The 13,333-nt window shown below is 32.2% G+C and overlaps 2 protein-coding genes across 2 annotated transcripts; both read right to left on the bottom strand.

Moving 5' to 3' along the window:
- Window positions 1-411: 411 nt before the first annotated feature.
- LOC126671896 (probable LRR receptor-like serine/threonine-protein kinase At5g45780) lies at window positions 412-4,132 on the bottom strand. The gene is made up of 11 exons (XM_050365719.2): window positions 3,553-4,132; window positions 3,323-3,455; window positions 3,144-3,215; window positions 2,747-2,890; window positions 2,576-2,647; window positions 2,425-2,484; window positions 2,135-2,208; window positions 1,920-2,066; window positions 1,496-1,834; window positions 894-1,285; window positions 412-819 (listed from the first exon to the last, which is right to left on the bottom strand). Exons 1-11 carry the CDS (start codon window positions 3,656-3,658, stop codon window positions 505-507), a joined length of 1,854 nt encoding a protein of 617 aa, XP_050221676.1. The 5' UTR covers window positions 3,659-4,132; the 3' UTR covers window positions 412-504.
- A 103-nt stretch (window positions 4,133-4,235) lies between these two features.
- On the bottom strand, window positions 4,236-8,202 carry LOC126671897 (shaggy-related protein kinase eta). Its single transcript, XM_050365720.2, has 11 exons — window positions 7,928-8,202; window positions 7,190-7,282; window positions 6,722-7,054; window positions 6,576-6,650; window positions 6,413-6,469; window positions 5,860-6,000; window positions 5,719-5,769; window positions 5,546-5,641; window positions 5,256-5,339; window positions 5,054-5,155; window positions 4,236-4,903 (listed from the first exon to the last, which is right to left on the bottom strand). The coding sequence occupies exons 1-11, from the start codon at window positions 7,940-7,942 to the stop codon at window positions 4,808-4,810; spliced, it is 1,143 nt and encodes a 380-aa protein (XP_050221677.1). The 5' UTR covers window positions 7,943-8,202; the 3' UTR covers window positions 4,236-4,807.
- Window positions 8,203-13,333: the final 5,131 nt, after the last annotated feature.

Raw genomic sequence — 13,333 nt, 5'->3', positions numbered from 1 at the left:
GTGCTTTACCTGTTATCGTTGGATTATTGGGATTGGGTTGGGGTATGATGAGCTAAACCACATTTACAAAATTATTCTAATTTTTGAAGGCTCAGACAAGTTTATAATTGTAGTTTATAGTATACCAACAGATAGTTGCAAGACAATAGTTTATGATTATGACGAGTTTCCGGATTCCGCTTCCCGTAAATTTAATTTAAATATTTTTATTTTGATTTCGTTTTAAGCAGACCATGAAAACTAGTTTTTTTGTGTCTTTTGGATGCCCAATTTAATGTTTGATGGTTTTCAGAGCATGACCTCTTTATCTTTTTATTACGGATTATATCTTAACCATCGGATCACTCCAATTACTCGGTGATTTATCACTATGTTTGGTAGTTTTCATTTAGTTTTTATCTTTACAAAAGCTTCTAAAATTCTGAAACTTCATTTCTATAACATATTCTTATAAAATTAATTTTTCGCTGTTTATCGTTTCATCATTTTTCGTTTCAACATAGCTCATCGAGGACCTGAAAGTTCCATAGCTTCGATGATGAATGATGATTCTTGTTGAACATCACTGTAATGCCTTGAGAAACTGCAAGCCCTTGTTTCATAATTACTACAACCCTGTGTTTCCTCTGCTCCTAACTGCCCAACAAGTCCTTCCAATACTTTTAAGACCTCCGACATCTTCGGACGGAGACTAGGATTCGACAGAGTACATCGTAAACTCAACTCCACCATCGTTTCGAGCTCTAATGCATCCAAGCATCCCTTTAAATCCCTGTCTACCAGAACATCCAATCTCTTCTCTTCATGCAATGTTCTAACCTGCATTATTCAATAAGAACTATTAATACATTACATCAAACAGTATTTTGAGTCTAAGCTAGAGCATTACTAACCCAGTCAAGAATCATCCCTTTTTGAACCTGACCATTTCCGGCATCTAAGGCTTTTTGCCCGGTTATGAGTTCCAAAAGAAGAATGCCGAATCCAAACACGTCTGTTTTTTCCGAGGATTGCCCGGTTGAAAGATACTCAGGTGCAATGTGTCCCACAGTTCCTCGCACTGCTGTTGTGACATGTGAATCTCTACGATCTAGCAACTTTGCTAGGCCGAAATCTCCGACTACACCCTCGAAACTTTCGTCGAGTAAAATATTTGCTGCTTTCACATCCCTGTGTATTATTTTTGGATTACTTTGTTCGTGTAAGTATACAAGTCCACGCGCAGCTCCAATGGATATACGAATTCGTCGATTCCAATCCAATGATGGCTTTTCTTGACAAGTCTCTGCTAAGGATAATTCAGCAGATGAGAATGTGAAGTTATGCTGCTGTGAAATGGGTAAAACCAGTTTCTATTTAAGAGAAATCAATGTGATTTCTAGTTCAGAAATGTGTATGCACATGGAGAATGTTAGGATGCAAATCGCAACACGGTTATATTCAGTTTTTCCAAATGCTTCATGGATCAAAGCGAGATAGATACAGAGAGACAAACCTCTCAAGCGATCAGCAACGCTCCCATTTGGCATATAGGGATACACAAGCATCCTCTCATTAGGTGTCAAACAGAAGCCATATAAACGTAAGAGGTTTCGATGCAAAGCCAATCCGATCATTTCAACTTCAGTTTGGAACTGCACTTCTCCGGTATAATTCGGATCTTTCAGCCGCTTAACAGCCACCAGTGTTTTATTCGGAAGACATCCCTTATAAACCACCCCAAATCCGCCTTGACCTAAGATGCTTTTAGCGCTGAAGTTTCCGGTTGCAAGTTGCAATTCACGAAATGAGAACCTCTTCAGATGACCAATCTCAAACTCAAAATCTTGCTGCACTGCATATCAGAATTCGTATCACCAATATCTCCCAAGCTCGCAGTTTGCGAAAAACAGAAAAGGAGCAACTAATTGAGGAAGTACCGTATGATGTAAACAATAGATGAGACCTATACCAACGCAACCAACAAACAAGCAACATTACAGAAATCACAAATGCGCAACTGACGCCTATAGCGACAGAAACCACCCACCGATGGTGATTCCCGGCTTTATGAGATGAGACCGTCTCTGCAATTACTTCAGCATTTAAGTGTGACAATATACTTAAACAGAATATACAGGTAAAGAGTGGTTACCATTCTCAAACTTGGGGACACCCATGCAAATTTGTGCAGTTGATGAAGAACAAAGAAAATGATTCCCTGTAATACTGCAAGAAAACATGTTGGAACGGACAATAAAGAAGGAAATACAAAGGTATGATAGAACCAACAATGGCAGAAATAAGCTTTACAAGGTCTTAATCAACGCGACAATTGTCGGAAACTACTAATGCAATAATAACATTTCCCTGAGATGACATGATTAAGAAATCAAACAATTACATTTTCCTACAAAAGGTAGTTTCACCAAAGATCTCACTCACCTGTAACCTTTTGCCAATATTTTTGGAGTAGGACCACTCAGATTGTTAAATGATAAATCCCTGCATGGTATAGGTAAGAAATTAAAATTCATAAAAATTGTAGCCTGAATTAATTAAAAGAAATAATATTTGACATGTGCGTGGAGTTTACAGGAATGAGAGTCCTGTAAGGTTGGCGACGAGTTTCGGAATTTTTCCCGACAACTTGTTTCTGCTGAGCCTCCTGAGAAACTTGGCATTTAAAACAGTCAGAAAAATGTTTGCTCAAAGAAAAACAATAGAAATGTTAGCTATTAAACACAATAAGAAGGGACGTGCTCACAAGTAACTTAAATGCGTCAAGAAACCCAACGAGCTTGGAATATTTCCAGCAAACTGGTTACCAGAAAGGTCCAGAGTCTGAAGTTCTGAAAGCTTTCCTATCTCTTCCGGGATGGGACCCGTTAACCGGTTATTCTGCAATAGCCTACCAATATACAAACCAAAACTGAGATTTAGTATCTTTACGTTCATATCAAGCAAATGTCCAAGTTTTTATGACTAATACCCTGTAAATTGTTCTAACTGTATATGAACAATAATCACTTTTAGCTCGAATGGTTTGTAGAGGAACCTTAGACTCTCTGATCCGCTGAACGGGTACAATTTCTTACATTACATTCATATCAAGAAAAAGCAACCAAAATGAAAAGAAAAAGTCTACATGAATTGCAACTTACATAGTCTTTAGACCACTCAAGTTCCCAATACTCGGCGACAGGGTCCCAGATAATCCAGTACTTGCCATTTCACTAAGAACATAAACAAAAACATGTAATTCTTAGAACAGAACAAAAAAATGTAATGTTATCATTTTCTAGTAGCAATTTTCGAGGGAACCAAACAAGAAAATCCTTACAGAGAAATGACAAAGCCTTCTGGAGAACAACCAACCATATTCCAAGTACAAGGGTCAACTGAGTTTATATCCCAACCATCCATAACCCTAAACAAATCAATCATTTCTCTCTTCATAGCCATCAATGCCGCCACTGTTATTCGATCCCGAACACAAACAAAAACAAATAATCACAAATATTTCAAGAAACACAAGCAAAAGTTAAGCAGAAGCAGAGAAAAAGTTGCCACCTTCATAGTTAACACCTTTAGGAGAAAGAAGCAGACCATCAGAAGCTAGAGTAACACCAATCCGAAACATCAAGAAATGTATTAAAATGGCCATTACAGCTTCCATTGAAAACACCCAACAAGAAAAGAACTCAGATTTTAACAGGGTTATTACTTGACTGACAAGAAAAATCAAGAAATGTCTGGCTGTATTCTAAAAAATTCAGATTATGACATGAAAGAAAATGCATTAATACTAATCTTGGAATCTTTATTTGTCTCGAGAAGAACTCGTTGAAACTATACATAATAGAATATGAAAATGGAGGCAAGAAATTGGATTGAGAGCTTATATTCAATATTTTATGTAGCATTGTTTACTTCTAACTGAATAGTTTATAGCATTATATTAAGAAATAATTTTAAATTTGTAGTAAACAGCAAAAACAGCTCTAATCTTCCAAGTTCAAACATCTCGAGATTTGGTAATGACAGAAATTGTCCCCTTGTCTCTTCTTTGACATATTTATTTCATTAAATCTCTGAATAAATTGTATAGTTATATTGTCCATTCAGAGTCATCAAAGGGTAGAGCCAGTTAATTTAGTTCCTAAAAATACGATACCGTTCTGTAATAGATCTAAAGTAATTTGCAAATGGGAGCCATTGTTGCAATGAACAACCAAGAAACATAAGAATGAAAATGCAGAAGAGAACCAAATAACATTACTTTGCACAAAACAGCAAGTGATGACAAATTGTTTTGCTTTTTATAAAAGTCAGCCACCACAAGTCACCAAAAAACTAATACAAAAACAACACAGCAAGATTACACCAAACCCGAACTACATTCAGCAATGACGACGCCCCCTATTCTTTTCCTTGGGGGAGCTTTCTTCTTTTTCTTCCTAGCTACAGATGATGATACTTTCTCAAGCTTCTCTTTTCTTTACCTCTGCTAGCAGCTAATATTAATAAGTCCATCTCATGCTATCTTTTACTATCAAACATTTACATTAAAAGAAAAAAACGCGAGAACGAAAAGAGGATAGGATGAGGGAAAAAACGTGGTGAAATAACACATCAACAATGTGCAGCCATCCAGCCGCTTGATCCTGTACGTCTCCTGATAAAAGCTTTAGTGCAGTTGCTGCTGGTCAGAGCTTAATGCTTGACGATCAAACACAAAAGATGGTACCCCTTCGTATCAGAACACAACTGGCAGATTATCAATTATATCCCTCTTCTGGCATTACATATATATATATTAATATTATCATGTCCCAGCCAGGTGCAAGAAGTTTAGTCCCATTTGCCTTTTCACATGATCAGGGATAAGCTTGTTAACAAGCTCAGGAGATGCCCCGTTTAACTGCAGACAAGCAAATACAAAATGAGCCATACGAGTTGATATAGTAATTCTTTTTCAGCAGTTCATAGATATTCTACACTTCAATTTTGGATAAAGTGCACTTATCAGATCAGAAAATTAAAAAATGAACGAGATAATTTTAAAACATACATCCTGCTTGAAGTTGAAGAGTGGCGGTAAAGATCGACCATTTGGTAGACGAGCATTGGGTTCTCGGAGTTCATCGAAGAAAGGGTGTGCACATGCCTCAAGCTGTGACAAAGAGAATTCTTGTTAGCCACAAGGGTTGAACAATCCTATAAAACATCAAAAAAAGTAATAAAGACATAAATAAAAAAGAATATGAACTTACTGCTGTGCAACGTAGACTTGGTGAATATTGCAGCAGTCGGGATGCAAGATCGATTGCCTCTGGAGGCATCCTTTTGTGGAAAACCTATCACAAACAAAGACATGAATGAGAAGAATAAACTAACAAGTAATGTCAAACACTTATATAGCATTTACTTATATGCTACTTAAACAAGCAAAGAAACTTAAGTGCAAGGAAATTGCAAATTTCAGGTGTCGTAAGAAAATACTTATTACAGACAGGCATCATTGCACCAACAGTAACACAAACAAGAAGGGAATAACACAAACCTTGTGCCAAGGATGCGCCTTAATCTGTGGAAACCTAAAATCAGTATAATTTGGGTTCATACAGCGAATTTCCTCTCGCGTTGGAGTACCAAGAACCTGCAATACACGACGTTAGAAAAAATATCATCATTGTACAAATTCTACCAATTCAACCATCAACAACCAAAGTGTACCTTAATAATCTCTACAAGCTGGTCCACTGCATTTTCTCCAGGAAATAGTGGCTGTGAAAGATTTTCAATAATTAACAACACAACGTAATCATTAATAAGAACATGGGTAGAGAGAATCATAAAATGTCACAAAGAGTTCACCTGGCCCAAAAGAAGCTCTGCAAGCACACAACCAGCAGACCATATATCAATAGAGGTCGTGTACTCTGTAGCCCCAAATATAAGCTCTGGAGCTCGATAGAACCGAGAACAGATGTATGATATGTTGGCTTCACCTTTGATCTGATCACAAAAGTAGTCATAGTCAGTGAGTGTCACTCATGTCTTAGAAAAATACTTGAACATTATGATTATTCATAATAGCAATCACGCATGTTAACCATCCAGAATCAGAAGTAACTGTGACTATGCAGGAACACCAAACTGAGACACTTGTAAAACTCAAGAGACCATGTCCTGTAAGTTACTCAAATGGTCAAAGCCACCCAGACCTTTTTTTAATTCAACAAATTTTTTTATGCAAATTAGCGCTGAATGACTAGAACGTATATTGTAAATTAGTTTGAACCCCTTTTGGCTAATAACCAACATGGCATCCTAAAATAACTGGAGTACAATTTATCAAACTAGTTTCAAAGTTATAGGTTCACAAAGGAAGCATAAGGAGAAACAAAATTTCAGGAAATTAACATACCAGCACTTTTGCACTTCCAAAATCGCACAGCTTAACTTGATGTGTAAGGGGATCAACCTGCACATAATCGGAAGTGATGTCAGATGTTATTAGGAAGAGAAAATAAGGGCCTAAGCAGCTAAAGCTTTAGTCATTTGTGTAATTAACAGTTGCAGCAGTATACCAAAATGTTTTGAGGCTTCAGATCTCGATGGCAAACCCCAGGAACAGTGTGGATATAAGCCAGTCCCCTAAAAATCTACAGAATGCCCAACAATTAATATCAGGAAGAATAGAACATAATAGATTCACTTTAAGTTAATTTTATACCTGGTACATGTAAAGTTTCACATAAATTAGTGGCATAGTTTGCTTTGCATTGCTGTAGTGCTTCAAAACTCGATACATGCTCTCCGGAACGTATTCCATGACCAGGTTCAAAAAAAGTTCATTGTTATTTGTCGTCGAAAAGAAGCAATGCTTCAACGAGATCACATTAGGATGATCCATCACGCGCATCAACTGCAGCTCTCTGTTCTTGTATCTCTTGTCTTGCAAAACCTTCTTTATAGCCACAGTCTCCCCAGTTTCCAAGCATTTTGCCTGAAAAACTATACCAAATGACCCAGTGCCCACAACCCGCTCTGCCATATAACTGATTGTCTACAAAACAGAACCAAGAAAACAACAGAATGAAACTCGGTCAGTTTTACGATTCCTCAAATAGTGAGCTAAACTAACCTCTTGATTCTTAACTTCATTAACAAGTAAAACAGAAAACATAACAAGAACAACTACCTGTTTAGGTTCTCCATTTTTGCCTCCAATAGTAGTCGAAATGATGTGACCAGTAACCGGATCGTTAGCGTCAACAACCCGAGCCGCCATTTCCTACATAACATAGTAAGATTAACAACAGTTAAAGATGATAAACACAACAAGCTCACAACATGAAAATATGTTATCTAACCCAAGAAAAGTATCACAAACACGAAAAAAATAAAACTTCATAAAAAGAACTCAAGATTCTTCATAAAAGTAGGAATTTTCTAGAATTAAACTCAGACCCAACTCAAAAATCAAATAGAGTAGCTAGATTTAAGATAAACTGACTAATGAACTAAAAAACATCAACATCCAACTTACAGCTTGATAAAGCTCTATGAAAACATAAAAAAATGAAGATTTTGCTCTTTACAAAGAGAGATCTCAGATCAAGCTGAGGAAAAAAAACTAAAAAAACAGCTTTAAATTCCCCAAAGAGCTAAGAAAGCAGATCAGAATTATTAGAACCAAATTAAAAAATCCAGACCAAGATCTTAAAATCACAACACAAAGATCGGAGCAGACAGAAAATGCATTAAGACAGCCAAAAAAAATGGGCAAAAAATCAAAGCCGACCATGTTTAAGGCTAATAAAAAAGATCAAAACTTTTTGAAACAAACTAATTCAAACCCAAAAATAGAAACAAACCCAGAAAAAGAATGGGAAAAATGCATGAAATGGAGAAAAAAGAATGAAAAAAAAGAAGGTACCTTATCATCAGCCATGGATGAGGTGAAAAAGAAGGAAAAAAAGAGCTGGTTTTAGTGGTTAATTAGATATATTGCTGTGCAGAGGATGATTAATTAGGTAAAGCTAGAGATCAATCATGGTGGTAATGGCGGTAGAGGAGAGAAAGAAGGGAGAAGGAGAGAAGAATAAGTGAGAGATTAGAATTTGGAGAAAAACAAAGAGAAGAAGAAGAAGGAGATGAAGAACAAGCCCATGTGATTCCAGCTCTCCCTTCTCTCTCTTCTCTTTAGCTATCTTTTTTTTTTCGTTGATTTGATGGTAGAGTTTTGTTTTTTTTTTTGTTTTTGGCTAAATTTCTCTTGAAGTCCCTATATTTTTATTATTTTATTTATCTGGTTTTTTTTAAGTTTTAGGCCCTAAGTTCAGAGGGTATCGGTCGAATAAGGGCAACAACTCAACAAGTTCGGCATGCAATATAGGTTAGTAAAATTTTTGACTCGCCTAAATGTTGAGGACGAGTGCTCAAATTGGGGCGAGCCATTATGAGACGAATAGAAAATAAGTACGTTTCTAAAACTCTCATAAATTTGCGAAAACTTTTACAAAATATGACTTCCGGTATTAAGGGTGTACGGTTAGAAAAAGGCGATGTTTATAGTTATGGTCAGCTGTTGGACGAGTTGCAAAAGCTAAGTGTAATTACTTAAAAACCACTCACCTTGAACTTTTTTTTCGTTTATACCATGACCTAGAAAAAATTCATTTATACCCTGACGTATGTATTTATGTTTCACCTCTACCCCGAGGCACTAAATTAACCTCTTTTCATTAATAAAAAAGTTTAAAATAGTTCTTCATTTTTAACCTAAACTAATTAGAGATTAATTAGAAATGAATTTTTCTCTAAATAAAGGACTATTTTAAATTTTTTTTTTAATAAAAAGAGGTTAATTTAGTGTCTCGGGGTAGAGGTGAAACATAAACACATACGTCAGGGTATAAATTAACTTTTTCCTAAATCAGGGTATAAACGAAAAAAAAGTTCAAGATGGGTGGTTTTTAAATAATTAAGCCTAGATCTTAAGTGTTTTCACCCCAAAATATATGACAATAAATTGAAACACAAAGCGGCTCGGAAGATGAAGTACAAGTTAATCAGGCTTAGCTAGAAACTGAAGTTTGAAGAAAACCGTATTTAGTCGTGCTTATATTTTGTTTAATTTATTTTAATCTAATTTTTATATTTAATTTATTTTAAAAAAATAAATTATTATGAATGGAAACGGAGTGTTTACTATAAAAGCGAATTTGAAAAGGGTCTAAATTACAGAACCAGATAAATAAATAGTTGAAAATATATTGAAAAGAAAACCTTAATTCATTTGAATATATTAATATAAATAGCGTCTACAAAATAATTGCTAAATCAAAAACATTAAATATAGGAATCTAATGAACATAAAATTTTATAAAATGATCAGATAAATAAAGAGGTAAAATTAGAGGGGGTCATAATAGATTTAGCCTTCTCTTTTGTTTTTTCTTTCTCTGTCTACTTTCCGTTTTTTTATTTAAATTATTTTACTGAATTGGCCTACATTTTACTCGTAATTACGATTTGAGGATTTGAATATTAAGCAATTGAAGGAGAACGCCGTTGAAAGTTGGCGACGTCAATAATAATTGGACTTTAATGTGGGGACATTTGATCCCAACCCCACTGTTTCCTAACCTTGCCGTTACTGCCGTTACCTTTTGCCCAAATAATGCATTTGCTTTTTCATGTGATGGAATAATAATAAAATAATGGGAGGAAAATTAAGTTATTAATATCTGGTACTTTTCTAACAGCAAATTATTTTTCAGACTGATTATATTTTGTACTATTTAGATTGATTTAGCTCTTATTTAACTCATTTCTTTTTTAAAATTAAAAAATAGATGCTGCTGTTATAGATTTATCTTTTGTATAACTTAAGAAAATAATTGTATTATAGTATATACACTTTTAAAAACTTTTGATCTTTTTTATGCATTTTAAAGTAAAATTATTTTTTCTTGACGGATTGATATTGTTCTTGAAAATTTAAAGTGATAAAACAATACTGAAAATAACAATGATTTGTAAACTATTCAAAATTTAGAGACAAAATTGTGGAGTGTTATTTTTTCAATTATATGCTTCAATTGTTAAAAAAAGGATCAAACTTTTATATATATGAATGCATTTTTTTCATAAGATGGAAGAATATTAACTTATAAATTTCTAGTACTTATTTTAACACCAAACTAATTTTGACTGATTATTTAGATTTTATAGTGTTCAATGTCTTATTTGACTCAGTTTTGTATCTTTTTAATTAAAAAATAGATGATGATCTTATAAATTAAAAATATATGATTAAATTTTTAAAGAATAACTAATTTTAAATTTTTTATTACAATAAAGAAATTGGACAACTAGACCATGTTCAGCTTGATACAAATATAGCATGTAATCACAATCAAAGTATATCCCTTATTATAAATATATTTAACATTTAAAATTAAAGAACAAAGTGGGAAATACAACTAAGTGTTATTACTAAATATTCTAAAATTACTCTTGAAGGCAAATTTTGTAGTCTTCTTTTACAATTTAGATAGCCATAAAAGTCTTATTCAAAACTTAAAATGGGGGTCACTTTCAATGATTTTGAAATTATTTCAAAATGGTTATTTTCCACATCCAAATGGCTTAATTCCTCATCTTTAAAAAAATTTAATAAAATTAGAGGAATTAATAAATAGTTGCAAAATTACAAAACAACAAAAATAGACTAATAAATAGTTAATGGGGAGAGAATGAGAGCACAAATCAGTGGTCCAACAGCAACTACATATAGGTGCCAGCTTGCCTCCTTTTGTGATAAGGTTTTAAGATCTATCCAATTTATGGGACCTTTTAATTGCTGCTAAATTTCTCATTTAATACCTTATTATTCATATCTGTGAATAATCATCTTATTCTATAGTATTAATCTTCACTTAATTACAATTATCCTTAACATAATTATTCATTGCATGCCAAAGTGTTTTTAAGCTTAATCATTTAGAACTACTATATTTATTTATGGCGTAAACTTTCTAATTTGTCAATTTTATCTCATTTTTCAATATTCAATTTCCAATGAAAAAAATATTTGAAGTTCTCCATTCCAATTTAAATAAATAACTATAATAACAATAAAAACAAAAAAGAAGAGTTAAAATTGAGTCATAAATATAAAAAATAAAAAATATTAGACATTTTTCAATGATTAAGTTTTTTTTAAATTATTTAAAAGATAATTTTTTAACATTTATAAAAAAATTGGTTCTGCTATTTTAACAGCGACGCACGTGCTATTTGAGTTATAATTCATTGGTGCGCGTTAAAATTTCTTTAAAACTCCAAAAAAAAAAAAAAGTATAACAAAGACCTCATGATTATCATGAAAATTTTATAATAGAAAAGAAAATTTTACAAGGACCTTTTGTTTTGGAAAGAAAAAGTATATGAACACTGTTTGTTTCTTGAATTTTCAAAGTATAAGTTGACCATTTACAAAGCTTTCTTGTTATTTTATACATATATTGCAATCACTTTGAACAACTATAATTTTTTTATCTCCCGTTCTTGATTATCTTTCATAATTGCAAAGCTGTATAGAAAGCAAAAACTGATATTTTAAGTTTTGCTACCTTTTTTTTTAGGCTAATTTTTTGCTAAAACAGGACTGGTGAGTTTATTTATCACGTTAAGAGTTTTCTTGCCGCGTAAAATTTTGGTGGCCACTAATGTTGTGCAAAGCTGACATGCAAATCAAACTGTATGGGATCCAAAAATTGTCATTTGGTTCAATTATTCAATAAAAACAGGGGCTTTGTTCGAAGATACTTGAAAAAATGGTTCACATGACAATTCCACTCCTGAATATAAACCTTTAGCATTTATACGCTTTTTTTATTTTTCAATTTACAAACGTACGCCGTTGATGTTTTGTCTTTTGCTCCATCTGACCACATGTTCTTTTTTCTTAATTATGTAACAAACATATTCCTATTCTCTTATACATCTTATATTAGTTTTGGAAAAGTTATTAATTAAACTCTGACATTTCTATTTTGATTGGCTATTTTTCGGATTAGTCTGTAGAGGGTTAACATCAAGAGAACCAAAAAAAATTATTTTTCATCTCAAACATAATCTTTTTCTATAAACAAATTTGGATAAATTAAAATAAAATAAAATTTATAAATTATATTTTAAAAGCAACAATTTTAAATAAAAAATAAAAAATAAATTAATAGTTGTTTATTGATTACTCTTTTAATATTGTCATTATTATAATAAAAATATTTAATTTTTCTTTTAAAGATTTATCCTATTTTCTTTCAATATCAAAACACTTATTTATCTTTGTATATTTATTTTATTATAATATGACAACACTTGTCATATCCATTGTAATTTCATTTTTTTATTTTTCTCTATTAATATATCATAAAGTCACTCAATATTTTTTTTATTTTACAATTATCAATAATAGAATCTCTTTTATCTTTTATTATATTTAAATATCATCTATTTTATTTAATTAAATATTTTTTTATCAAATAAAAAACATAACCAATAATATTGTTTTAAGATGTTTACTACTCATTTATATTATATATATGCGCCATGTGAATATAAAAATTAAATAAAATTATGATTGATTTTTAAAGGGGGATAACTCCTCTTGATAAGATTTTTTAGCTTTTAATTTGTTGCTCTTTAATAGTTTTACGGTTGTTTGTGTCGTTCACTCTTCATAAATTATTGTAGTCATGTTTTTCTCGATAATTCACATAAAAAGGGGGCCTAGTAATGAACATCATTTTAAAACTGGAGCACAAGATATTTTTATATCCTTTTATACCTTTTCTCCTTTGTATATTTCAAAACAAATGATAAGTTGTACTTGATTTTACTAAATATATTAATTACTACAAATTGTTGTATTTGAAGGTATCCAAAATAATAACAAACTCACTTTACATATTAATATGAGATTGTGACAATTTTATTTAGCATATTGTATGATAATAATTAAGAGAGGAGTGTTTATCTCACGTTGCGCCACGTCATTTTACAACAATCAATTAAAATTTGCGATAGGGAATCTTTTAATTATTTCTTTTTTATCATTCAATTTTCCATATGACTAACGCACTATAGGTTTGTTGTATGAATAACATGGCGCAACGATAGTGTTAGTAATTTTTTTTAAGAGAATGGTAAGCGCAGACATGACTTTTAAACTAATATTATATAATTATCTACCTTGTTTAATTTTAAATTAATTTATCAAGTGTAGAAAAGTTAGAAGGATCTTTTGTCATTCAATTGTTATGATGTTAGT

This window comes from Mercurialis annua, linkage group LG3, assembly GCF_937616625.2.
Source record: "Mercurialis annua linkage group LG3, ddMerAnnu1.2, whole genome shotgun sequence".
In the NCBI taxonomy this organism is placed as follows: domain Eukaryota; kingdom Viridiplantae; phylum Streptophyta; class Magnoliopsida; order Malpighiales; family Euphorbiaceae; genus Mercurialis; species Mercurialis annua.
This window is presented reverse-complemented; position numbering and strand designations above follow the sequence as displayed.

Bases quoted from the DNA above. Each gene is read 5' to 3' on its own strand.
- LOC126671896 (XM_050365719.2), bottom strand. From the start codon at position 3,658: ATGGAAGCTGTAATGGCCATTTTAATACATTTCTTGATGTTTCGGATT. The intron at 3,216-3,322 runs GTAAGGATTTTC...TTATGTTCTTAG, and splicing joins GAAGGCTTTGTCATTTCTCT to TGAAATGGCAAGTACTGGAT. The intron at 2,485-2,575 runs GTAAACTCCACG...TATACCATGCAG, and splicing joins CTTACAGGACTCTCATTCCT to GGATTTATCATTTAACAATC.
- LOC126671897 (XM_050365720.2), bottom strand. The intron at 5,156-5,255 runs GTAAGTTCATAT...TCTTTGTCACAG, and splicing joins CAAGTCTACGTTGCACAGCA to CTTGAGGCATGTGCACACCC. The intron at 4,904-5,053 runs GTATGTTTTAAA...GCTTGTCTGCAG, and splicing joins TCTTCAACTTCAAGCAGGAT to TTAAACGGGGCATCTCCTGA.